This window comes from Vitis riparia, chromosome 14, assembly GCF_004353265.1.
Source record: "Vitis riparia cultivar Riparia Gloire de Montpellier isolate 1030 chromosome 14, EGFV_Vit.rip_1.0, whole genome shotgun sequence".
Classification (NCBI taxonomy): Eukaryota; Viridiplantae; Streptophyta; class Magnoliopsida; order Vitales; family Vitaceae; genus Vitis; species Vitis riparia.
The window spans coordinates 29,607,789-29,631,794 of NC_048444.1; the positions used below are offsets into that span (position 1 = coordinate 29,607,789).

The following is a 24,006-nucleotide window of genomic DNA, read 5'->3' on the forward strand; positions in this document are numbered from 1 at the left end:
TTGAACACCACTATGCATTCAAGTCAAGCCAATTTGCATGGGTGAAGACTTTAACACATCAGTGCCGAAAATACGACACCGCTTCGCTTTAGGGCTACAACTTGATTACACGAGGGTCAAATTTTAAATATTCATATTTTTTATGGATATTTAATTTTATTAAAAATTCCCCTCAAATATTAAGGTAATTAATTAATTAATTAATTTAATTACTTGAAATCAAATTCGTCTCTACGAATAATGAAGGCTGACATGTGTTCGAAAAAGATAGATCTTTTCCTTCCTAAAAAAAAAAAAGTTAGAAAAACAGGTTAGTTATATATATATATATTAAAAATCTCCATTAACTTTTGAGGAGATCACGTAAATGGATATATACTAAATCTTCATCCATACACCAATTGAAGCTCCAATATATATATATATATATTAAAAATCTCCATTAACTTCTGAGGAGATCACGTAAATGGATATTCATCCATACACCAATTGAAGCTCCAATATATATATATATATATATATGGATGAAGATTTAGTATATATCCTTATATATAAATGTATGTATATGTAGGTGCTCACGTCACCACTTCAATTCAAGTCGTGTTTCTCAAGTTAGGTTGAAGAACACCCAAAGATAAAAAAAACTCTTTAAAAAGTTCAAGTTAAGTTTCTCAACTATTATCCCATTTATATAATATATATATATATATATATATATATATATATATATATATATATATATATATATGACAAATTGGAAGATGATTCAAAGTGTAAAACAAGAAGGAAAATGAAGTGGAGTTTGGAAAAGAAATATTTTTGGAAAAAATAGGAAACTTTCTATTAAAATATTTCTTTGAAAAAAAAAGTTACTTCAAGACTCACCCTATCCACATGACAATGCATGTATGTGATACGTCTTGAAGTAGGGGCATTTGTAGACATAAAAAAAAATTAGTGGATTAAATTACCACTAATTTGGTCTTCAAAATGACTAAATTAAAAAAAAAAATCATCTTATGGATAAGTTTCCATAATCTCCAATTATAAAAAGGATTATTATTATTATTATCTTGTTGGTAAAACCTACGGAAGAAAATTTGCTAAAATTAAGGAACTAAATCCCTTGAATTAAGCAACTAAAATTTGGGAATTTGAATAAAGGTCGAAGGGAGAAATCAAAAAATTCAAAAAAAGAAAATCTTAAGGAGAAAATCTAAAGGTGACTTCGTAAGGGAAAATAGACTTCACAACAAAAGAAAAAGTTTCATCAAATCTCCCCACAAGTTTAGTAAACGACAAAAAAAATGTTTCATGCATTCTTTGTCATTCAACGAGTTCATTCGGGAATAAACCACTTATAACCTTCGATTGATATTTGAAATCAAGAAAACGTCATCGTCGTCTTCCAAAGTGTGATCAAGACAAAAGAATCAGAGAGAAAATATTTTTTTGAAAATAATATTATTTTTGAGACTGTACCCATAATATTTTTAATTTCAATAAATATTTTATTCGTATTATTTTTTTATTTGTTTTGCTAATTTTGCAGGACCAAAAGTTTTACAAAATTTGTGTGTACCGGAGCAATTGCCAAATGGCTTCCTGTTGTATCATAATTCGTACTTTAATGCTCCCGTTTAAAACTCCGTTGCAGTCTGATCTAGAGAGGCCCCTCCACCATTGGGATGGCTCGGATGTAGGCAGGCTGACTTGTGGCCCAAAACTTTTAGGTTGGGTTGGGTCGGGCTTAAGATGGGCCCAATGTACGTATATATAATTGAGGCATTGTGCTGGGGGAGCTTGCTAATAAAGTTTCGGTGTAGGCTTTTGAAAGTAGAAGAGTTAAAATTTGATATGGGTTTCACGTTAAAGGTAGTATGTATTCAAGTTAAAAAAGACAGTATTAATTAAGGGATGTGATATCATGTATGCATTTTGATCCATTTTTGCTTCATTATTATTATTTTTATTTCTTTTTGTATTTTAATTTCCTTCTTTGATTGATGATTAAGCCCATTCAACGATTTTGATTTTATTATATATATATATATATATATGTTTGTGTGCAACAGTTGGAAATAAATTTAGCATTAAAGTGACTTTCAATTTTGATTTTTGAGGTTTGACAAAGTGTGGAGTGGAAGCTGAGGAAGAGGAGGCGGGAAACACAGCAGTGTTTTCTCTGAGACGGCGAACTTTCCATCCCCCCCTCTTTGTTTTTTTTTTTCCTCGATTAATCTCTGATTGGGAACCCAAACTCCTTCTGGTGTCATGGGTATTAAGGTACACTCTTGCATTCCAACATCAATGTCTGAGATTTTATTCTAGGTTTCATTAAAAGTCTTCTTTCTTTTTGTTCCCCTTGTGCTACTGCTAGGGTTTAACGAAGCTTCTGGCTGACAATGCCCCAAAGGCCATGAAAGAGCAGAAATTCGAGAGCTTCTTCGGCCGCAAAATCGCCATAGATGCCAGCATGAGCATCTACCAGTTCCTCGTCTGCACATTCTTTACTCTCTCTCTATATGTCTTTTTGTATATATTTATGATTTTTAATTTAAATGCTCGTGCCTTTGCAGATTGTTGTTGGAAGAAGTGGGACTGAAATGCTCACAAATGAGGCTGGCGAAGTTACTAGGTGCTTTCGCCACTCCCTCACTTCACAATTTTCCTCTTTTTTCATGATATTCATTCATAATCCATTTGGGTTTTGTTGTAATTCTTTTTTCAGTCATTTGCAAGGAATGTTTTCTCGGACAATTAGGCTTCTGGAGGCTGGATTGAAGCCTGTGTAATTTGTTTCATTACCTCACTCTTTTCTATCTATTCATTTCATTTCCATACACGCTCTTTCTTCTAGTTATTTATTTATTTACTTGTCATTTTCTTTGCCTTTTGTATCAGTTATGTTTTTGATGGGAAGCCTCCAGATTTGAAAAAGCAAGAGCTTGCAAAACGGTATCTTTCCTATCACAGTGCCCCCATTTATTCTGCATTTTTTTTTAACATGATTATGAATCTATAAGGGCTCGTTTGACATGCTTTTGTACCACACCCTTGGTGCAGTTTCTCAAGGAGGGCAGATGCCACTGAGGATTTGACAGAAGCCTTAGAGGTCAGTGCACAGCTTAAGCTCTTTTCCTCTCTTTCTCTCTGTCTCTAACTATCTTTAGTGTTCTTGCAGACTGGCAATAAAGAAGAGATTGAAAAATTCAGTAAAAGAACAGTGAAGGTAAGTTTTTTCCTATTCTTTTTCTTCCTTTTATCAATTGATCAAGGCCCGGGATAGATGATTGGGTGACCCAATTCTTGTTAACTACATTCTGCTGAAAGCAGAGGCATTAAAAACTACAGTGAATCTGAATGCATTTGAGAAGCAAGTTTATAACCTGTAATCATTGGTAACTTTATATACCCATTGAATCTGTTTCCTTTGAAGTAGTTTTCTTGAAACAGCATATTGTTTTTCACCTTTCTTTATACCCAGTGGAGATTGTCATGAAGGTTAGAACTGTTTACTTCAGTACTTCCATTTTCTGCTCCTTGTTTCAGGTGACAAAGCAACACAACGAAGATTGCAAAAAGCTTTTAAGATTGATGGGAGTGCCTGTAATTGAGGTGACATTTTATGATTTGAAGTAACTCATTTGTAGTGTGAATTTATCTGTATATACAATAAAAGTTTTGATTTCTTTTTTCGGTTCCATAGGCTCCTTCTGAAGCAGAGGCACAGTGTGCTGCACTTTGCAAATCAGGGAAGGTATGCATCTTTCTGGTTATGATAAGTTCATTATTTTGGGCTTTATGTACATCTTATAGAAGAAATTGCTGAAACATTTTGTTTTTCACATCGCTGGATCAAACAAAATTTTCACATCAGAATTAGTTTATTCTTGTTGCAGTTAAGGATAATTTTTTAAGGATTCCGTAATGTGATCTCTAATTTTTCTTCTACACATTTGCACTGATAATCCCTTTCTCTTTATTGGATTAATTCCATGAAAGGACTTGTGCCTTCAAATTCTATTGGAACCTAAATATGATATCACAATGAAATACAAACATTCTTTTTCCATGGGATGTCCAAACATGTGCTTAGTGAATGAATTTTAAGAGTTTATAGTTAATTTATGCATGTTTCAGGTCTATGCTGTGGCTTCTGAAGACATGGATTCCCTAACTTTTGGAGCTCCTAAATTTCTTCGTCACTTAATGGACCCTAGCTCAAGAAAAATCCCAGTGATGGAATTTGATATTACAAAGGTGCTTAAAAATTTTGAATATGGAATCTGATTGCTGATTTTTCACTCTTTCCAATAATGAATTATGTTTCAGATTTTGGAGGAGCTGAATCTTACCATGGATCAATTCATTGACCTGTGCATTCTTTCAGGGTGTGATTATTGTGACAGCATTCGAGGTATTAATATCAAAGATTCTTGGTCTATCAAATGCATATATGTTTTTTTCCATCTGTAGATATTCAGAAAATGATAAGACTATCCATGTATCTTGTAGTAATCTTTCCTTTTTATTTTTAATTGTTCTTAAAAGAAGCAACACTGAAAAGAAAAGAAACTGAAATGTTAGTCCCTGTAATGGGAGAAGCTTGCTTCCATTTTGTTCTTTTGATGGTGTAGTGGGCTCTTTTATTGAGTAGTATTTCTCTTTCCACAACTGCTTCTTGCACTTTTTCTTGGGTGGTATTTCTATCTGTAAAGTGTATGTGTGTTTAAAAATCAAATATGGGGATATTGATTGGCTCATATGGATTCTGCACTTCTGCTTATTAAATCCAGAACATGTTGTTCAGCTCAACTGTTAGCTACTCTTGCTTATGTCTATACATGCATATACACTTATTAGGAATGTCTCAATTTCCTAATCTTGTCAAGTTTTCTTTTTGTAAAGACTAACTGTTAATTTCCATTGTTTCAACAATGCTTCACAGATACCTGTGGAGAAAGATATGCCAATCTTTAACCTTTACATTTGTGTGAAGTTCACGATAACTTTTTTCATTTTTTGGTTTCCATCAAATCAAAGCAACTAAACTACTAAAGCCTCGCTGTATTTTTAGTTAATACACTTTTCAAACTATATCAATATAACATAACAAGCATGCAATATTAATAAACATTAATTTCAACCAAATTTTGTGTTGATAAAGCTGAAGGAAAATGTGTTCTTCAGTCAAGAAACTCGCCTTCCACCAGCTTGCATAAAACACCCAATTCCCTCTAGTCTGTCCTGCATTTGTCTGCCCGTAAGATATTTTTACTTGTTTTTTCTCTCTTTGTATTCACTTTTTTTTTTCCTTTTTTTTTTTTCACAAGTTTAAACATCTTTTTCATTTTTTTTCCTCTTTTTTAAGTTTGTTATATAAATATACTATTAAATTGTATTTATCCACTTCATTTGAAATTGAGTGCTTAATTAATATCTATAATTGCTATATTTATACTGAAATTCATTTTTCTGCTTCAATTTTCAATTAAAGCTCATTTAGTATTTTGTACCATCTTAATGCATCAGGTATTGGGGGGCAGACTGCATTGAAGCTCATCCGCCAACATGGCTCCATCGAGAATATATTGGAGAACATAAACAGAGAAAGGTGCTTTTCATTTTCCATTGTGGAACTTATAATTTAAAATGGTTGAACTTGTATTTCATGCAATTATGACGTTGTGACATGATTTGAAAAGACATTATCTTGGAACAAATTTGTGGAAAGTCCTCAACATTTTTGAAAGTTTTCTTTATGATCTCATGAATAAAGTTGTCATGTGTTCTATGTGTGAACTATCAATATCATCTTTGTTAACTCATTAGATCAATTTATGTCATTCTTATTAATCAATCAACAAATTTAATTATAGTGTTGTACATATAACAATGGAAGCATTGTAGGTAATGCAGAAAGAATTTATTGTTTACTGTGATTTGTTTCATTGATGATTGACCTTGATAAGTAACCATCTTTATGCATTTATCAACCATTCCTATTTCTGTATGACTTACATCTCTTTCTGTATGCAGGTACCAGATACCTGATGATTGGCCATATCAAGAGGCTCGGCGCCTTTTTAAAGAACCCCAAGTCTTTTCTGATGATGAGCAACTTGACATCAAGTGGAGTGCTCCAGATGAAGAAGTAAATGATTTTAGTTGGAAAATTTGTATTGTCTTTTGTTTTTTTTTTTGGGCATGTTATAAGTGTTTTTGTTGTCTCTCACATTTTTAGGGGTTGATAACCTTTCTGGTGAATGAAAATGGATTCAACAGTGACAGAGTAACAAAGGCATGACCTCTAAACATTAATATAGATGTCTCATATTTTCTTTCCATGAGGTCACATTACTTTAAAACAAAAGATGTGTAATTTATCTGTTGTGGTTTGTCTATTTACATCAGGCAATAGAAAAAATCAAAACAGCCAAGAATAAATCATCACAGGGCCGGTAAGTAATGCTCGAATAATTAGAAATGAGTTCACAAACACTTCTTTTCTGTGGTCTAATGTTGTCCTTTGTTTGATGTTCCTTGATTTTTACAGATTAGAATCATTCTTTAAACCAGTCGTTAGCTCATCAATACCCATCAAGCGTAAGGTAGGTATCCAGTAAGCAAGTTAAGCGTCCACAGTTGATTTTTCTCCCTTCCATGTGTACTTTTTGTTGGTTCTAAGAATGCAAGATAAAACATTTAATGTATTTGCCATTGAAGCATACAAATAAAAAAGTTCAATGTCAGTGTTCCATTCTGCTGAAAACCTTGTGGATCCACTATTATTTATGATGTAAGAATTCCTATCAATCATTAGTATAACCAACATAGGCCTATATTATTTGTTTATCTTGCCTGCACAATCACAGAACGTCTAACTGGAGGATGCACATGTTGTGCGATACACTGCTTGAAACCTTAGCCAAGCTACATTAATCATGGATGTAATTTCCCACAAAATTCAATCTGTTTTGAATTTAAATTGTATTATTATTTTGTTCTAGTTGAAGCAGGATAAGGAATAATTATTTTCCTTTAATATGCATATTATCGCATCTCATTGAGATTTAATATGCCATGCATAATTTTGTCAGTCCTAGCCTCATTCCTTTGACTTGGAATTCTTACTATATCACTATAAAATTGCATTGGCTAAAAGGTGTCAATGTAAATTAAATGTGATGATATTTAGACATCTTAACATACTGGTTTATTTGTGTTCATTTAACATTTCATATGGCTAATTTGAAGATTAAACATATGTGAAACCTTTTAGTGCTCATCCTAGGACTTTTCTTATTTGCTATATTGTCCGTTTTCCATGTCAATGGTTTTTATTTGCTTTTAGATCAATTAAGCCTTTACTAAGTGCTGCAAGCAATAAAAACAATTTCCAAAGGCTGGTCCTACTGGTTGATGATACTGAAGGATTAATTCTTCCATTATTGCTTACGTATTCATACCAGAACACCTTTCCTCCAAAATTTTGAAAGAAAGTTTGACAAAGAAGTGTACAAAAACCTTCAGCCAGTGCTTGTTCATATCTGTTGGGAAGCTTAGACCTGATTGGATATCATGATTTTTTGGTGCACTGGCTGACAGGAAAGCAAATGCATGCTTGGATCTCCAAAACCAATAATCAAGCATAAAATTTTCACTCAGCAAGTTTGTATTCAGTCCCGGCGATATATCATTGGCAGCTCAAGCATGCCAACTTTAGGTCTGGGTTCCAAGCACTCCACGCCATTATTCAGAGGTGTCTGCTTTGGAGCATGAAGTTGGAAACTCTGGTGAACATTCAAAGTGCATCTGTGCTTATTCTCTACTCAATTCATGTGGCAACACATTGGTCATTATTGCAGTAACTTCATGAAAGAATTTGTGGTGTTATTCCTGTTATTGTGTCAGTGCACAATGCTGGCCATCTATGAAACAATATTCCTCTTTTGGACTCAGTATTGATTGGCTAATATAAGATATAAAACATTTTAACTAAGCATGACAAAGGTGGAGCTACTACAGCCATAACAAATCCAAATACCAAAAAGGTTGCCTAGTGAACGTTTTGTCTGTAAAACCTCTTTACCTTTCTTTTGCTTCAGGAGATTAGTTGATAGTTGATACTGGAACTTGTGTGGCCATTTTTGTTGTGGAGATTGTTAATTTACTCAGTTCTGTCAGCACTGTAATTCAAAAATTATTTCAAACTATAGTTTTGGAAATTTTAATGCAGGTTTCTAAGTTGGATATACAGTTCTAAAGAGGATCTGTGTCTATGTTGGACACTTTGTCATACAAGAACCTCCTCTTCTATGTTTTGATGCATTTTTTAGACACAAATCTCTTTGTCAGATGATTATTTTTATTTTTATTTTTTTTAAATCTAATGAAGGCAAACTTGCAGTTGATTCTGGTCAAATGCAGTGGACAAGTTGGTACATGGCTCAGCTGTTCTAATATAGAGAAAGAATGAAATTATAAAGAAAAATGAGGAGGGGGGAGAAGAATGAATTAATGTTTCACCCATAATTCTACATGAGATATAAATTTATAGATTTTAATGATTCATTCATTCATTTAATTGCTGATGGTTCTTTCTGTCCCATGCCTTTTTTTTCTTTTAAATAAAGATTAGTTCTCTGGGTTGGCTTGTATGTCTATCGGTGTTTCTGGATATGATTTCTCTCCTGAATATTCTTGTCTGTGCACCTATCTGACAGGAAACAGAGGACAAGGCTGCAAAGGAAACTACTAACAAAAAGTCGAAGGCTGGTGGTGGAAGCAAGAGGAAGAAGTAGCTGTGTTGCCATTATAGCACCTGAAGTTGGATTAATGGAACCGAGCCATTTGACAAGTTTGTACTACTTATTCCTCCGGAGGTTGTATGGAAACTGCAAATGCTGTAATTGAGCCTATCTGTTTTGTCATGTTATGAGTTGCGAGTTTCAACAAATGGTTTCATGGGATCTATGTAATCTGCAGACTCCTGCTTTTCTTCTACAACTTTCTGCATTACCTATAAACCGGCCATGATGCTTTCTGTTTATTGAAAATCTGAGTTGGGTCATTTTATATAATGCTCTGCCTGTTAAAAGGCCTTGCCATAATATCACTCCAATTTTAGCGTGATGATGTTTTCAGTCTTGATTGTTCACGCCTTCTTCGTTGGTGGTTCAGTTTCGAACTCACCTTATCAGAAATATTGCTCCGGCCGAATTCTTGATGGCCTTTGGGATGAATTTTGGTTATGGCAATTGGATACTTAGAAGGGAATATCTAGATTTGGGGATAAATGGTATCAGGATGTGGCATTTGTGGAAACAAAGACTTGGTCCGGTAAGTCCATCAAAATGAATATGAATCATATGATATGATGCAATCCCTTCATTCCAATTCCAAATTCACACCTTTGATGATGGCGAACGCCAGGGCCATTCTTTCCCTCTTACAAGGATGTAACAGCATGAGAAAACTTCACAAAATTCATGCACACATCCTCATCAATGGCTACCAGCACAACCCCTCCATTTCTGAGAAACTCCTCAACTTCTGTGCCGTTTCTGTCTCTGGTTCCTTGGCCTACGCTCAACTTGTCTTCCATCGTATTCACAACCCACAAACCCCTGCTTGGAACTCCATGATCAGGGGGTTTTCTCAGAGCCCATCTCCTCTCCAATTACAAGCCATTGTTTTCTACAACCACATGCTTTCAGCTTCCCATGCTAGGCCCGACACTTACACTTTCTCATTCCTTCTTAAGGCATGTGAAGAGGCTAAAGAAGAGGGAAAATGCAGAGAGGTTCATGGATTCATAATTCGATTTGGGTACGACCAAGACGTGGTTTTGTGCACAAACCTCATCAGATCCTATGCTGGAAATGGATTGATTGAGACTGCACATAAGGTTTTCGAGGAAATGCCTGCAAGAGATTTGGTTTCTTGGAATTCGATGATTTCATGCTACTGTCAGACAGGTTTGCACGAGGAGGCATTAAAAATGTATGATCAGATGAGAATTTCTAATGTGGGGTTTGATGGGTTCACACTTGTTAGCTTGCTTTCGTCCTGTGCCCATGTGGGGGCCCTGCATATGGGAGTCCAAATGCATAGGTTTGCTGGTGAAAGGAGACTAGTAGAAAATATTTTTGTGGGCAATGCTCTGATAGATATGTATGCCAAATGCGGCAGCTTGGCTAGTGCTCTTTCCATCTTTAATTCGATGCCTAAGCGCGATGTGTTCACTTGGAATTCGATGATTGTAGGGTATGGAGTGCATGGACGTGGGGATGAAGCAATCACTTTCTTTGGAAGCATGTTGATGGCAGGAGTCCGGCCAAACTCCATCACATTCCTTGGTTTGTTGTGTGGTTGTAGTCACCAAGGCCTGGTTAAGGAGGGTGTTCAATATTTTCACATGATGAGCTCTGAGTTCAATCTCAAGCCTGGAATCAAGCATTATGGGTGCATGGTGGATTTATTTGGACGTGCTGGAAAGTTAAAGGAGGCGCTTGAAGTCATCAGGAGCTCTCCTTCTCAACATGATCCAGTTCTGTGGCGAACCCTGCTAGGTTCATGCAAGATTCATAGAAATGTGGAAATAGGAGAAATGGCCATGAGGAATCTGGTTCAATTGGGATCTCTAGGCGCAGGTGATTGTGTACTTCTCTCTGGAATATATGCTGAAGCCAAAGACTTGCAAGGTGTTGCAAGGATGAGAAAATTGATTCAAAGCCGAGGAATAAAGACGACCCCAGGTTGGAGCTGGATTGAAGTTGGCGATCAAGTTCATAGATTCGTAGTGGACGACAAGTCTCATCCTGATTCCAGAGAGATTTATCGCAAATTGGAGGAAGTAATCCATAGAGCCTCCTTGGTGGGTTATGCAATGGAGGAGTCATCTCTAGTGGCAGCGCCTGAGTCCAACACCCAAGAGTACTGTTGGGAGACTTCCACTTCATACCACAGCGAGAAGCTGGCAATTGCGTATGGGCTGGCAAGAACTCCAGAAGGAACGAGTCTTCTGATCGTCAAGAATCTAAGAGTTTGTAGAGATTGCCACAACTTCACAAAGTTTGTCTCTAAGGCATTTGATCGAGAAATAATTGTCAGGGACCGAGTTCGGTTCCATCACTTCAGGGGTGGACATTGTTCCTGCAAAGAGTTCTGGTGATAGACAGCTTCATCCCTTTCCAAGGAAAATACACAAAAATCAGAAGGCAAGCTTGAAGATGGTACTCAGAACAACAATGGGTAAAAAACAGGATTTCTACTTGATGGTTGCTGTCCAGTTGGGAAGTTCATGTCCAAAATCTAATGAAAACACATTCTCCAATCAACGTATGCAGCTTAGTACCTATTTATTAGTCCACAGTATGTGAAGAAAGCAGCAATGCAGCATAGATTTAATCAAAACACATCCATGCATGTATTAAGCCACAACAAACACTAATCAATCTGCACACTCTGAGCCCGGCGGCCCGTTGTGGGCTTAGCCCTGCAGCCCATGGGCCACAGGGGCCAGAGGTCGTCTGAAGAGCTTACCTTATTTTAGGTTAATAATGTGTCTTGTGAGAACGTGATTGGTGGATACGTAATCACAGCTTCGAAATTCAGCTACACGCCACGCTCTTTGAACTTTGAAGATAGATAGCGTATCACTTAAGCACGTTGTGCTTATATGTATATATGTTTGCATGGTCATGGAGCACCTTATATACTACCATCCACTTATATGTGGGGTTCCTCCACCAATGGTAAGATTCTCATCATGTTGCAACTTTTGTGATTCTTGATGGGTTTTAGCCTTTTTGCTTTATTCATAATCATGTTTAGTTTCTTCTTGACATCAGTTCCTGTACGGGAGGTGGGAATTGGGATTCACTGGTTATTTTTTTCTTGATTTTCTTGAAACAGGTTCTGGGCTGACCGGTTGTGCAACTCAGTCGTCTTCGCCTTTAGGCTCCACATCCACAACTGCTGCAGCAGGATCTCCTTCCTTTGGCGTTGGAAGCTCTTCGTTTTCCCATGGTTGGTACATTAATTTTGTCATTATTATTTCTAATACTGTGAGCATCTCTTTTATCATTCATGGTAATATGTTTTCTCATCTGAATTATGAGAGTTGGTCGGTTTCGTCATCCGCAAACTGCTTATAATCCACGAAGGGTAACCCTTACGATCAACAAAGGTAAAGGCTTCATGGCAACCCCTTTCTTCCGACTAGTTGGCGTAAGGCATTCCTGCTAATTTTAACGGCCACTGCGGCTCAATTTCATCCTTCCACTGTCTTTGTGTCTGGGTTACTTTCTGCTATTGTTCTCCTCTTTTGGATTCAAATTTTCACAGAATGTGTGTTAGGGTTACTTGATGCTATTTTTTTCCCTCTCTGGATTCATATTTTCAAAGAATCTGTACTCATAATTGAGTAAGGGCTGTTGGCCTTTTAGTTTATTTTTGTGGCTTTAATTTGAGAACAAATTTGACGTAATGTACCAGCAGGAGCGTTCTTCTCTTTCCCTGCATTCTTCTTTGTTTGAAAGCACTCATTCACATATGCATTTGGTATTTTATTTTGTGCCTTTTTTGCTTCTTTGAAGTAACTTTTGTCCCCAACTATTGACTAGATGGACTTTTGGGGTTGATTGAGGTTAAAGTTTGACTTTATGTTCTTGAGGCAAATTTCACCCCGCTTAGGTGCTTACAGTAGAGGTAATTGACTCCTAGGATGCAATGATCACTTCTTGTGATAGTAGCACTCCAAATCACCAAATGATATTTTGTGATTTGTACTTGAAAGTAGAAAGAGTGGAGAGAATGGATAAATGAGTGAGTGAATAAGAAAAGACAAGGGGAAAGGGCACACTTATTTATAAATTTTGTTGGTGACTATTAGAAGAGACGTGTCTTTAAGATACTAGACACATCCATTAAAGAGTTGTCTTAAAACACCAAACACATCATTTGAAACAAGTTGTGTCTATTAAGAAACAATGTGTCTTCCAAGAGGAAAAGGAGTCCTAATTTTCATTCACCTATATATAAATTCATTTGGTTTGTCTCCTCCTTTTTGCACATCAGGTCAACCGGCATTTAGTGCTAATAGCTTCCCAGCCTCTAGTGCTAAAACTACCTGGCATTTTATTCCACTTCTGTATCAACACTAAGTAACACAGGCACAACATTTGGCATATCCAGCATCCCAAATTTTAGTTCAGGAGGGCCATATGGGGCTTCTACTGTGTCTGCTTTTGGATTTTCAAGCATGCCTGGACTGGGATATTCAAGCATGCCTGGATTGGGATCTTCAAGCATACCTACTTTTGTGGCTTCAAGTACCCTAGCATTTAAATTTGGTTCAGCGCCATCCTTTGGCCAATCAACTTCTGCATTTGGCAGCACTGTCAGTTGGAACTAGTCTATCTTCTTCTGGGGCACAGTTCCCATTTTGGTTGCATTTTTATTGTTTATGCAGTTTGGGATATTGAGATTTCTTTTTCAGAGGCATCCAATTTCTGAATTAGCAGTTTGTGCCACACGCATTTGTCCCACACACGTTTGTCTTTGTTATAAATAAGGAGCATGGTTTCTCTCCTGAACTGTCATGCAGCACCTCACATTACATCATCAACATTTGGAATTTTTTATAGATAAGAAGAATGATTTCTCTCCTGAACTGTCATGCAGGACCTCACATTACATCATCAACATTTGGAAGCACAGTTTTTGGGAGGCCAGCTATTAGTGATGAACGCAGAGGAAGTAGAATAGCACCTTATGCTACAAAAGCTGAGGTAGATGGGGCCAGTTTTGAACAACCTGCTGGAAGCTGATGTTGGTATCTGCCATACCCATCTACAGAGACAAAAACCACAAAGAACTAAGATGGGAGGGAGGACTATCAATTGGGAGATACAGGTATGCTTTACTTGCAACTACATAACCTTCACATACATTGATTGTATGGTTCTTTTCAAACATGAATTTACTGATTTATTTTTATAATTACAAATTTAGGTGGGTCTAATCCATACAACACACCAAACTTTGGCTCAGGAGGGCCATGTGGGGCTTCAAGCGTGTCTGCTTTTGGAACTTCAAGCATGCCTGGATTTGGATCTTCAAGCAGGCCTCCTTTTGAGGCTTCTAGCACCCTAGCATTTGGCTTTTGTTCCACTCCATTATTTGGCCAACCCACTTCGACATTTGATGTCAATGCAGTTGGAGCTAATCCATTTCCCTATGGGACACAGAGTTCCCATTTTGGTGAGTATTTTCTGCATTTCTTTAATCTTTCAAGAAGCTTCAAATTTCTGAATTTAGCTGTTTTCTGTGCTTGCCTTTGTTTTTTCTACTGATATGAAGTGTTGTTTTTCATCTGTATTGTCATGCAGGACCTCAGATTACAGCATCAACATTTGGAAGCATGGGTTTTGGAAAGCTAGCTTCTAGTGATCCATCTGGAGGAAGTAGAATAGCAGCTTATGCTGCAACAGCTGAAGTAGATGGAACTAATTTTGAACAACCTGCTGGAAAGCTGAAGTCAATATCTGCTGTACCTGTCTACAGAAACAAAAGCCATGAAGAATTGAGGTGGGAGGACTATCAATTGGGAGATAAAGGTATGCTTTACTTCCAACTACATAACATTCACTTATGTAGACTGTATTCTTCTTTGCAAAAATGTATTTTCTGATATATTTTTATGATTACGAATTTAGGTGGGTCTAATCAATTCTGCACGCCAAACCTTGGTTCAGGAGGGCCATATGGGGCTTCAACTGTGTCTGCTTTTGGATCTTCAAGCATGCTTGCTTTTGGGCTTTCTAGCACCCCAGCATTGAGATTTGGTTCCACCCCATCCTTTGGCCAATCAAGCAATGCAATTGTTGGCAGCTCAGTTGGAACTAATCCATCTTCTTATGGAACACAGAGTTCCCATTTTGGTGACTATTTCCTGCATTCTTATTGTTTATGCAGTTACAGTTGTTAAATTTCTTTCAAGAAGCATCAAATTTCTGAATCTAGCAGTTTGTATCACATGCTTTTGTTTTTTCCTATAAATAAGAAGCATTTTTTATCCCTTAAACTTTAATGCAGGACCTTAGACTACAGAATCAACATTTGGAAGCACAGGGTTTGTAAAGCCAGCTTTTATTGATCAACATGGAGGAAGTAGAATAGCACCTTATGCTGCAACAGCTGAAGTAGATGGACCTAGTTGTAACCAACCTGCTGGAAGGTTGCAATCAATATCCGCCTTACCCACCTACAGAGACAAAAGCCATGAAGAATTGAGGTGGGTGGACTATCAGTTGGGAGATAGAGGTATGCTTGGAACTACAAAACATGCACACATATAGATTGTATGGTTCTTCTCAAAAATGAATTTGCTGATTTATTTTTATAATTGCACATTTAGGTTCAGTCTTGCTAGTCAATCTGTGGGTAGGATTGGCTTTGGAGGTTCCATGACAAAGTCAAGCCTCTTGGGTCCTTCACCTACATTCAGTCTGTCAGCTATAAATCCTTTCTCCAGCTCAACATTTTCCAATCCCCCAAAGACACCTGCTTTTGCTGCTTCAGGGTTTGGACCATCATTAATTCTGCCATTCAGTTCATCACCTTTTAATGCATCATACACCACAAACCCTTTTTGGACAGTATTATCCTCATCAGCCATACCTTATGTATTTGAAGCTATATCAACCCCTACATTTGAAACCAGTACTTCTCCACCACTTGTTGGTGCATTGAGTTCATCAGCATTCAGGCCATCATCTTGTATCTTTAGTCATGCTTCAGCTCCAGGAGCGACTCCAACATTTACCTCTGGCTTGAGTTATTCTAGCACCCAACCATCCTCATTGTTTCTGTCTGCACCATTGCTTGGGCAGACAAATGCTACCTTAGGACAAACTGCTTCCACACTTAGGCAGGGAACTGCCCCTTGGGTCAATCAAATATATTGGGCATAAGATCAACTGTATTGGGGCAGAACATGTTTTTGAGCACACCACCACTGCATCCTACAAGCAATGAAGTTGGTTTTGGTCAGAAAACCGTAAGTATCAGAAAGTTCATTTATTTTTTGTATGTGAAGCGAAATAATGGAAGTATGGAAGTAATCTATATCAATTTATTATTATTATTGTTGATGTCAATATCATCATTATCATTTTCAATCTGCTATCTACACATACAGTCCTCTCTCACTACTCCTCAGCCAGTACAAGCTGCTCAAACCGATGGTACTTCTAATACCAACTTTGGTCAGACATCAGCAGGTAACTTAAAGTTGATTTTATTCTGCTTATGTTCTTTCCTGGGATGCAATTTTCATTTGAATTCCACATATCTGATGTGTAAATCTGAGGCATGTTGGCAGGTGTCACAAATGTTCTTGGTCAGGGTACCTCTGGTCAACCGTAAGCTTCATCTGTTTTATGCTCTATATTTTGGATTAATTTGTTACTTTGATATTTTAAAAGTGTTAACATAAACTAGACTTTTAGGATCATCATCAGCTCCATCTTTTGTCCTACTAGAATTACTGTTATGTGGCTGGTTCTGCCATTGGTAGGTACAAGCACTGCTATGTTCTTTTGTTTATTTGGGTTCTGTGACTAGCATTTATGCGTGTTTTTTAATGTTGCATCTATTTTTTGGGGAAACAAAAAGGTTTTATTATAATGAAGAAGTTGAACCAAAGAGCAGAAACTCATCCATGAACACATAACATGCTGAAAAAAAACCACTAGAAGGGATAATACTCCCAATATGACATTGTAAACTCAAGCTCATCTTTTGCTTGGGAATCAACTTCTTAGTGTAGTATGCAGAATTTGTTTGTTTTTGTGATATTTGTTCATTGGTATCTTCTCTTTTGTTCAATATGAAACCTATCAATGTGCTAAATGCTGTGTTGACTTTTTCTACCTTATTTTCTGATTTCATGTTTATTTACATGTTTTCAGTTCTACCACCCAGGATGCTGTGGTTGTACAGTCATCACCTGTTGTGAACCCTTTTGGAACTCTAGCTGCAATGCCTCAGACATCAATTGTTCGCCATGGGTCCACGGTTATCCAATATGGAATTTCTAGCATGCCTGTAAGTCTTACTTTTGTTCCTAGAAATGTGGTCTATGATTAAATTTAGTAGAATGACTCCACAAGAAAGTGTTTTTGCTTATTTATTGTAAATTGTGAACACAAAAATGTCTCATAATTTGTGAATGTGCTCTAGTATGTGCACTTGTGGAATGCCAAGTGATTATACTAGCATTTCTCCAGACCAATGATGCTTAGGAACAGAGAGATATATGCATGGTGTCTGAGATGTTGATCATTGAACTAGGAAGCAACCTATATTAGGGGATTAGCTGACAGTTGTGAAGAAATAAGTGATGAGTTTGTTTTTGTGCTTGTCAAAAACAGGTGGCTGACAACCCTGTGCCAGCCATAGTTTCATCCTTACTGACTTCTCGGCACTTGTCAAAGAGGCAGTTCAAGTTGCAAGCAAGGAAATATCATCCTAGGCAGTTCAAGTTGCAAGCAAGGAAACACCATCCTAAAGGTGATGACCAAAAGGTGAGAATCATTAAGATAACTCGGGGATTCATATAGACATGGAGAATCCAAGAGAATTGATCGTTGGCCCCACCAAACAGTGGCCTACAAGGAGTGAAGAGAGAGTGTCTCTTTTGAAGGATGCATCTACTTTTGTGCATGATAACGGTAAGTACTTTGTCTAGGAAATTAGACATGGTTATCATTTTTTGCTAGCTTGGATTAAAATATCTGAACATACTAATGAGTCTAGTACATTATATGTTGGCAATTTTGTTTCAATATAAAGTAGATCGATAATTTTTCTATGAACTAAAAAGCCTTGAATTAATGTTTTGGAAAAACAGGAAACACTCGAGTGATGGAAACAACGCTCGAGTGGTGGAAACAATGCTCAAGCGTTAGAACCACTTAAGCGCTTATCCAACGCTCAAGTGCCCAAGGTGCTCAAGTGGTCGTCTCAAACCTGCCAAAATATGGCAGATTTATTTCACGAGTATTAGCTCTATATAAACCCTCCTTTAACCCATTTAGGGTTGGACACTTGCCCTATCATTCCCAATCTCTCAAGAAAGATTCAATGCTTGAATCTTGGGTTGTTAGAAGACTTGCATCCTTTCAAGTAATGTGTCCTGCTTTGATTATCCCTATTATCTCAATCCAGTTCTAAATACTAGTAACCATGTGTGCATTTGGAGCAGAAAAGGAAATGGAGGGGAGAGTTCATTAGTCATAAGATAAGGCTAATGAGGCTATGACCATGCATGATCATTCAGCTGATGTGGAGTGGCTGATCCAAAACTCCTTCACACTGACTACTACACTGAGCCTACAATCCAGGAATTGGCAGCAAAAGAAAGGGCAGAACCAGGGTTCTGCCACCGTGTAAAGGACTTTTGGTTGGACGCCGTGGCTATGGATGCATCTAGTTTTCTGGAGAGACAGACATTCAGGGGCTTGATCTTGAACCCCTTGTCTAGTTTAACAATCGAGAAGTGACTGTGTACATGGATGAGAGCAATAAACCCCCCGCTGGGCAAGGCCTGAACAAGGTGGCAGAGGTTACTCTTCTTAATATCAAATGTATTGACAAAAGGACAAGGGATCAGTACATGGATGGGCCAAGGGTCAACAAATACAGAGATATGCTAATGAAGGCAGCTAAAAACCAAGGTGCTGAGCGTGTCCTATGATCCAGTCAGAGGGGAGTGGAAATTTAGAGTTCCAGCACTTGCTATGGGATGGTTTTAGCAAATTGGTATTTTTCAGTTGTAGCCCTTTTGGGCATGTGTCTGACTCTGACCCCCCATCTTTTATTTCCTACAGTTCCCTTTGTGTATGGTTTTTATTTTCTAGGAAACAGGTCTCTCATTGTTTGTTTTGTCTATGGTTTTTGTTCTCTAGCAAGTATATTCAGAGGCGTCTATCATTTGGAGGTCCAGTCAGATCACCGATGTGATGATGTCTCTCTCATTTGCTCCATGCAATTCGCCCAAATGATTACATGTATTACGAAGACATGATCTCTCTTTCACACAAAACATAAATTGACCTGTTTATATTTAATAAAATAACCGATTATTCATGGAAGCGGGAAACTGATGGTAACCATGGCAGAGGACTGAGGAACACCCACTTAAAGAATGGAGCAGAAAATGTTCTCATTCGAAATGAAGGCCGCGCCCACAGCAACTTGGCAATTATTACAACAAGCAGGGAGTGGCTTGTCGTCAGTCTTCTTTTCAGGAGCCTTGGGAGGTCCAACACTGATAATTTCTGCCATCTTTCCACTTTTCCTGATTTTCTTAGTGAGACACGCCGGGTCGACAGTCCCCACAACCGTTAATGTCCCTTTCTCAATATCCACAGCTATCTGGTCTATACCTGTTCAACCACAATTACACTCTGGTTTACAAGTAACAACCTGCCATTGCTACTATGCATAAGCTATTAATCAATTAATCTAGCTAGTTAATTGGCTGTTTGCCTGAAAATATTATTTAGCAGTTAGCACAAAATAAGCTTTGAGTTTTCTGTTTACCAGTAAGCTTGGTGACAACTCCCAGCAAATCTCTCTTGCACTTCTGGCAGTTGATACATACTTTCAACACAATTTTCTGTGGTATACATATGGCATGTGGCATGCAAACACAAAAAAATGACATTAAATGCATTCATGTTAGTATAACATAGAGGCAGCATATATAGGGCTGGGACATTACCTTCATAGCAGCTAGCGAAAAGAAACAAAAGAAAGGGGAGGAAACACGAGGCGAATTCAACTAGCTCCCCTTTATGCAGCTAGTGATACAAACTAAGGAACCTATTTAATATTTATAGGACTTAAACACAAAAGAATACGGAATAAATAAAAGACTTTTGACCATGTTTTAGTCTCTTCCTGACCTCTATCCAGCTTACTAGCCTAATTATGAGAGAGTTTCCCAGTAGGATTCTTATAAATTATGTCACAATAATATTTAGAAACACTGGAAACTATCTCATGCAGCCATGCCACTCACAGTGATTTTTGGGTGGTGCAAGTCTTCCAGGATTCTTACATTATTTTAGTGAGGTAATGGACCAAGTCCTCGTAATTTTTATGATAATGGAAAATTACAATTGTCAATAATTGAAAAGAGAGGAGCATCTGGAACAGTGGAATATGAAAGGTGAGTATCATCTACCCTATGAAGCTAAGCAATTTAACCATCAGCATCTGGAACAATTGCCAATAAAGTATTCAACTAGGCACAATGCTTCAAGTTGACGGTGTAATATATTAATTCATGAAGCTGTTCATTTTTGGAGCTTAGGAGGTCCAACTTGACGATAGGGGTCTAATAAGGACTGGTCTCTCAAAACAATTAACCAGGGAGCAGTATGCACATACCAACTACATATATTAAGGCAAATGGGGCGGTGTCGTTTTTCACCTACCTTGTTTTGTTCTCTTTGACAAGAAGATTCTGAGTCTTGCTATGTTTCCGTACGGTCAGATGATCTTGGATGATAATGCACAATTAAACTCTTTTCCTTAATGCCAGGCATGTACGTTTTTGACTCTTGTCTTTTTTTAATAATTTTCAGTAACTTCTCACTTTAAGCAAATCATTTTCTTTGAATCAGTTCACAGTACTGTTTTACAAGATTTGGTGATTGGGTTTGAAGTTCTTGAAAACTTTGATTTGTTTAATTATTTGTATAAAAGCAAATATCAGTAATAAAACAACTAGCAAGAAAAAGAATTTTGGTTCTTTTGAGCTTCATAACCATCTATAGTTGCTTCAAAGTGGCCGGTTTGGAAATACTTGCTTGTCCTAGTGCAGAATGGTTGGCCATTGGTCATTATTTGTTATCAGCAGTTGTCACCTGGCGTAGCTGTTGAAGCAATAACAATCATTTCCTCCTTTGCTGAGGGTTTTATATAAGGAAAAAAAAATTATAGATATGCAGTTCCGATAAGATTAACAAAGAAGAACTCTCTCTATATACATATTGATTCACATACTTGAATTCAATTCAGAGAAACATTGAAGATTAAATCAATATTTTGTAATTGGGATTGTCTGTTTTGGACATGATTCTCTAGAGATACCATAGTGGTAGGGCCACCCATTACCAAACCATTGAAACATGTAATCCCATTTGTCCTATCTAGGGTTCATGATTCATCACTCAGAGCCATGGAATGTGTTACAAGTCCCCAAGTATGTTCCTGTGTGTGTATGTGACTATGTGAGCTCAGGGATCAGTGTCATAGTATAGATTTTCAATGTTTGATAACCTGTGGAATAGAAAGTTGGAGAACAAACAGAGAAGTGGAAAGGGATAGAATTTCAAATGACATACATTCACGGTATTTAGGGAGGAGGAAAAATATGTAAATCAGCATGTAGTGAAAAAGGCATTCTTTGTTCATATTTCTGTCAAGCACTTCCTTTAGGGGAAGGTAAAAGTAAAAGATTAGAAGACAGAAAATGCACTGCTCAGATTTCCTTGCTGTTGTTTGGTCCATTGTCAATATCAAAGAACTGCTTAGAACAACTTTTTGTTAAGTAAACATTTCTGTGGTACCGATCAAATCTCAAACCTATTCTTCAAGTGATCACTTATCGAGCCTATTCATCATTGATCCATTGTGTTATTCTGCTCTATGGGTTAATCATGAGCAACATGAAAAACAGGGTAAGAAAATAATCTTCAATGCTTTCATAGATTTGGTTGATATTCATTCCCAAAGGTGAAATTGGGATTTACTAATTAGACAACTGGAAAATTTTCAAAGAGATTGATGACTTTCTTAAGGGAAAAATAAGCTTGGGCTGGGATTCAAGTTTGGGGCAATGAGGGTGGTGAATTTTTCTATTACCACAGGCATTGAAGCTAAGGGAAGGTGGATTTCTTGTAACTATTTGATTTAGCTGGAAAGTAAATTAATCGCTTCTCCTCTCTTCTCTATTTTCAATTCTGAAACTAATTTCCAATATCTCCAATCTTCATCCTCAATCAAACCCTCAAATCCCTAGTCTTCTATTCCTGAAGCATTTCCCTTTATTATGGATTACAATGGTCCTGGTTTCTCTCCAGAACAGGACTGTGCTACATCCCATTGAAGCATCATGTAAGAAAAATGACTAGCATTTCTTCTTTTTCATTTAAAAAAGATGTCATAATTTGCAAGAATTTTTAATAAGAGACACAAAATAAACCTTGGCTAAACCCAAAAGTGAACAATTATAAAGGTACAGCTGATGAGGCAGAACAATTATCTGTACCTCTTTTGTCAACTCCATGCCCATCGGTTTGGGAAAAATGGTCACATGCATTCTCGAGAAAGTGGGAGGATTGGGCCATAGGTCCTCCTTGGATTACTCTGCAACTTCAAACAAAAAGAAAGTTTCAATCCTCAATTTCTAACAGTGGCATAGATGATAGATCCCTTTGTATAATCTGGGGAAAATAGAAACACACCTCATCAAAATCAATGATAGATTTGTCCTTTCTTCTGTATATTGTAGAAGATTGCAATGTGATTTCAGTGTATATAATAATAACAAATTTAAAGAGAGGAGCTAAAACATTGCCTTTCCATATGCCGGCTATAATGAGAGATCACATTCTGCATCCATCCATGTGTAAGCTAAAAATCAAAATATCATACAAAATACGAAAGAACAACCACAAAAATCAAACAGGCTCAGAAGTAAATCAAGGTGCCAAGGTATAAGGGAGAAATGCCAATTGTAAATTTATAAAAAAGAATAATGTATATTAAAGAATTAAACAACTATAAAAAGATGTAAGCAACATATTAGGAATTTTTAGTAAATAAATGATCTATTTTTTCTTTTATATATATTAAAGAATAAATAAATATGAAAACAGAACATTGAGAGAAATATGAAAGTAGAAGGCTTAAGAAGTAAATAAAATGTTTTTTCTTTTTTATTTTATAAAAAGTTATAAAGGCATCTCAATAACAAAGAAATATGGAAAATAAAGTTTAGCAAATCTTAATCCAATAGTTCTTTTAATCGAGTTTTAATGATCACAAGATAAGATTAAAATTACTAACGGTTCAAATTAACCAATTTTTTTCAAGATTACTTAAAAAAATTTAAAGAAAGTTCATGTAACCATGGAAGAAGATCAATCCCATGACAATTGGTATTCACCGGTGCAATTAAGTCAATTTTTTTTCCTTACACCTAAAACTTTTAAAATCATCTTTGAACATAAAAAAATAAAATCTCATGAAAAGTGGATGGTTTCTCATTTTAAATCAAAATTTGGATCCAATTTTTTTCTAAACTAATCCTATAAAGGGTTTTAAGAAGGTGAACATAGGTTGCTAGAGGTTTTAAGCCTCAAAACCAAGTTGTTTAAGCATTTTATAGTGCAACTTGTCAATGTCGATTGGGATCAACCAATTGAGGTGTGCTTCGGACATTCTCTTTCATCCAGTAGCACATGTTGAACTGATTGAGGTAGAGCCTTAATTGGTCGAGAATTGATCAAACTAATTGTTCAATCTGAACCCCAATAGTCACCAGTAAATGCATTATATGTATGACAGTTAGCAAATAGGTTAGAGCGATTGTTTGATAGATTGAGCTTCGTTTATTGCTTTTAGGGTCCCCAAGCTAGAAAACTATATATTAAAGAGTTTAAGAGTATTTATTGATAAAAAAATAATAATTGTATTCAATTAGAAAACTTTCTCTCTTCTCATTTAAAGTTCTTCCAAAGTACATTCACTTCTTAACTTGTAAATCCTTTTGTATACCTTCAAGTCCATCCCAATTCTTTCTTATATTGAGAGCCTAATTTGCTTCTAGGTTTGTATACCTTTAATTCTTCCCTATCCATTATGAAAGAAATTATTCAAATAGATTGATTACTTAAAGAGGTTGTAAAAAGTCCATTG

At 36.6% G+C, this 24,006-nt stretch overlaps 4 protein-coding genes and 1 pseudogene across 10 annotated transcripts; 4 read left to right on the forward strand and 1 right to left on the reverse strand.

Annotated features, from left to right (window-relative positions):
- Positions 1–1,860: 1,860 nt before the first annotated feature.
- LOC117930367 (flap endonuclease 1) lies at positions 1,861–9,086 on the forward strand. Of its 3 annotated transcripts, XM_034850987.1 has the most exons (19): positions 1,861–1,875; positions 2,124–2,286; positions 2,381–2,497; positions 2,580–2,638; positions 2,732–2,791; positions 2,905–2,958; positions 3,067–3,115; positions 3,185–3,232; positions 3,553–3,618; positions 3,710–3,760; positions 4,144–4,263; positions 4,336–4,420; positions 5,536–5,617; positions 6,043–6,157; positions 6,248–6,304; positions 6,418–6,464; positions 6,560–6,614; positions 7,612–7,799; positions 8,730–8,817. In XM_034850987.1, the coding sequence occupies exons 2-18, from the start codon at positions 2,275–2,277 to the stop codon at positions 7,783–7,785; spliced, it is 1,251 nt and encodes a 416-aa protein (XP_034706878.1). In that variant the 5' UTR covers positions 1,861–1,875; positions 2,124–2,274; the 3' UTR covers positions 7,786–7,799; positions 8,730–8,817. The 3 variants fall into 3 exon arrangements, with proteins under 3 accessions (XP_034706878.1, XP_034706877.1, XP_034706879.1); XM_034850986.1 differs by lacking the exon at positions 1,861–1,875 and having other exon boundaries at positions 2,105–2,286; XM_034850988.1 differs by lacking the exons at positions 1,861–1,875; positions 7,612–7,799 and having other exon boundaries at positions 2,107–2,286; positions 8,730–9,086.
- A 117-nt stretch (positions 9,087–9,203) lies between these two features.
- On the forward strand, positions 9,204–11,318 carry LOC117930366 (pentatricopeptide repeat-containing protein At3g56550-like). Its single transcript, XM_034850985.1, has one exon. The coding sequence runs from the start codon at positions 9,380–9,382 to the stop codon at positions 11,177–11,179; it is 1,800 nt and encodes a 599-aa protein (XP_034706876.1). The 5' UTR covers positions 9,204–9,379; the 3' UTR covers positions 11,180–11,318.
- A 97-nt stretch (positions 11,319–11,415) lies between these two features.
- On the forward strand, positions 11,416–15,997 carry LOC117930369 (nuclear pore complex protein NUP98A-like). 4 transcript variants are annotated; one of them, XR_004653912.1, is made up of 8 exons: positions 11,416–11,762; positions 11,923–12,036; positions 13,693–13,923; positions 14,023–14,271; positions 14,400–14,627; positions 14,727–14,951; positions 15,106–15,333; positions 15,428–15,997. XR_004653912.1 is itself a non-coding variant. In XM_034850989.1 (7 exons), the coding sequence occupies exons 4-7, from the start codon at positions 14,109–14,111 to the stop codon at positions 15,111–15,113; spliced, it is 624 nt and encodes a 207-aa protein (XP_034706880.1). In that variant the 5' UTR covers positions 11,416–11,762; positions 11,923–12,036; positions 13,693–13,923; positions 14,023–14,108; the 3' UTR covers positions 15,114–15,997. The 4 variants fall into 4 exon arrangements, 1 of the variants encoding a protein (XP_034706880.1); XR_004653914.1 differs by having other exon boundaries at positions 14,766–14,951; XM_034850989.1 differs by having other exon boundaries at positions 15,106–15,997.
- An 80-nt stretch (positions 15,998–16,077) lies between these two features.
- LOC117930650 lies at positions 16,078–18,963 on the forward strand (annotated as a pseudogene).
- Positions 18,964–19,103: 140 nt separating this feature from the next.
- LOC117930370 (heavy metal-associated isoprenylated plant protein 2-like) lies at positions 19,104–20,171 on the reverse strand. Of its 2 annotated transcripts, XM_034850992.1 has the most exons (3): positions 19,799–20,171; positions 19,618–19,693; positions 19,104–19,460 (listed from the first exon to the last, which is right to left on the reverse strand). In XM_034850992.1, the coding sequence occupies exons 1-3, from the start codon at positions 19,802–19,804 to the stop codon at positions 19,213–19,215; spliced, it is 330 nt and encodes a 109-aa protein (XP_034706883.1). In that variant the 5' UTR covers positions 19,805–20,171; the 3' UTR covers positions 19,104–19,212. The 2 variants fall into 2 exon arrangements, with proteins under 2 accessions (XP_034706883.1, XP_034706882.1); XM_034850991.1 differs by having other exon boundaries at positions 19,618–20,171.
- Positions 20,172–24,006: the final 3,835 nt, after the last annotated feature.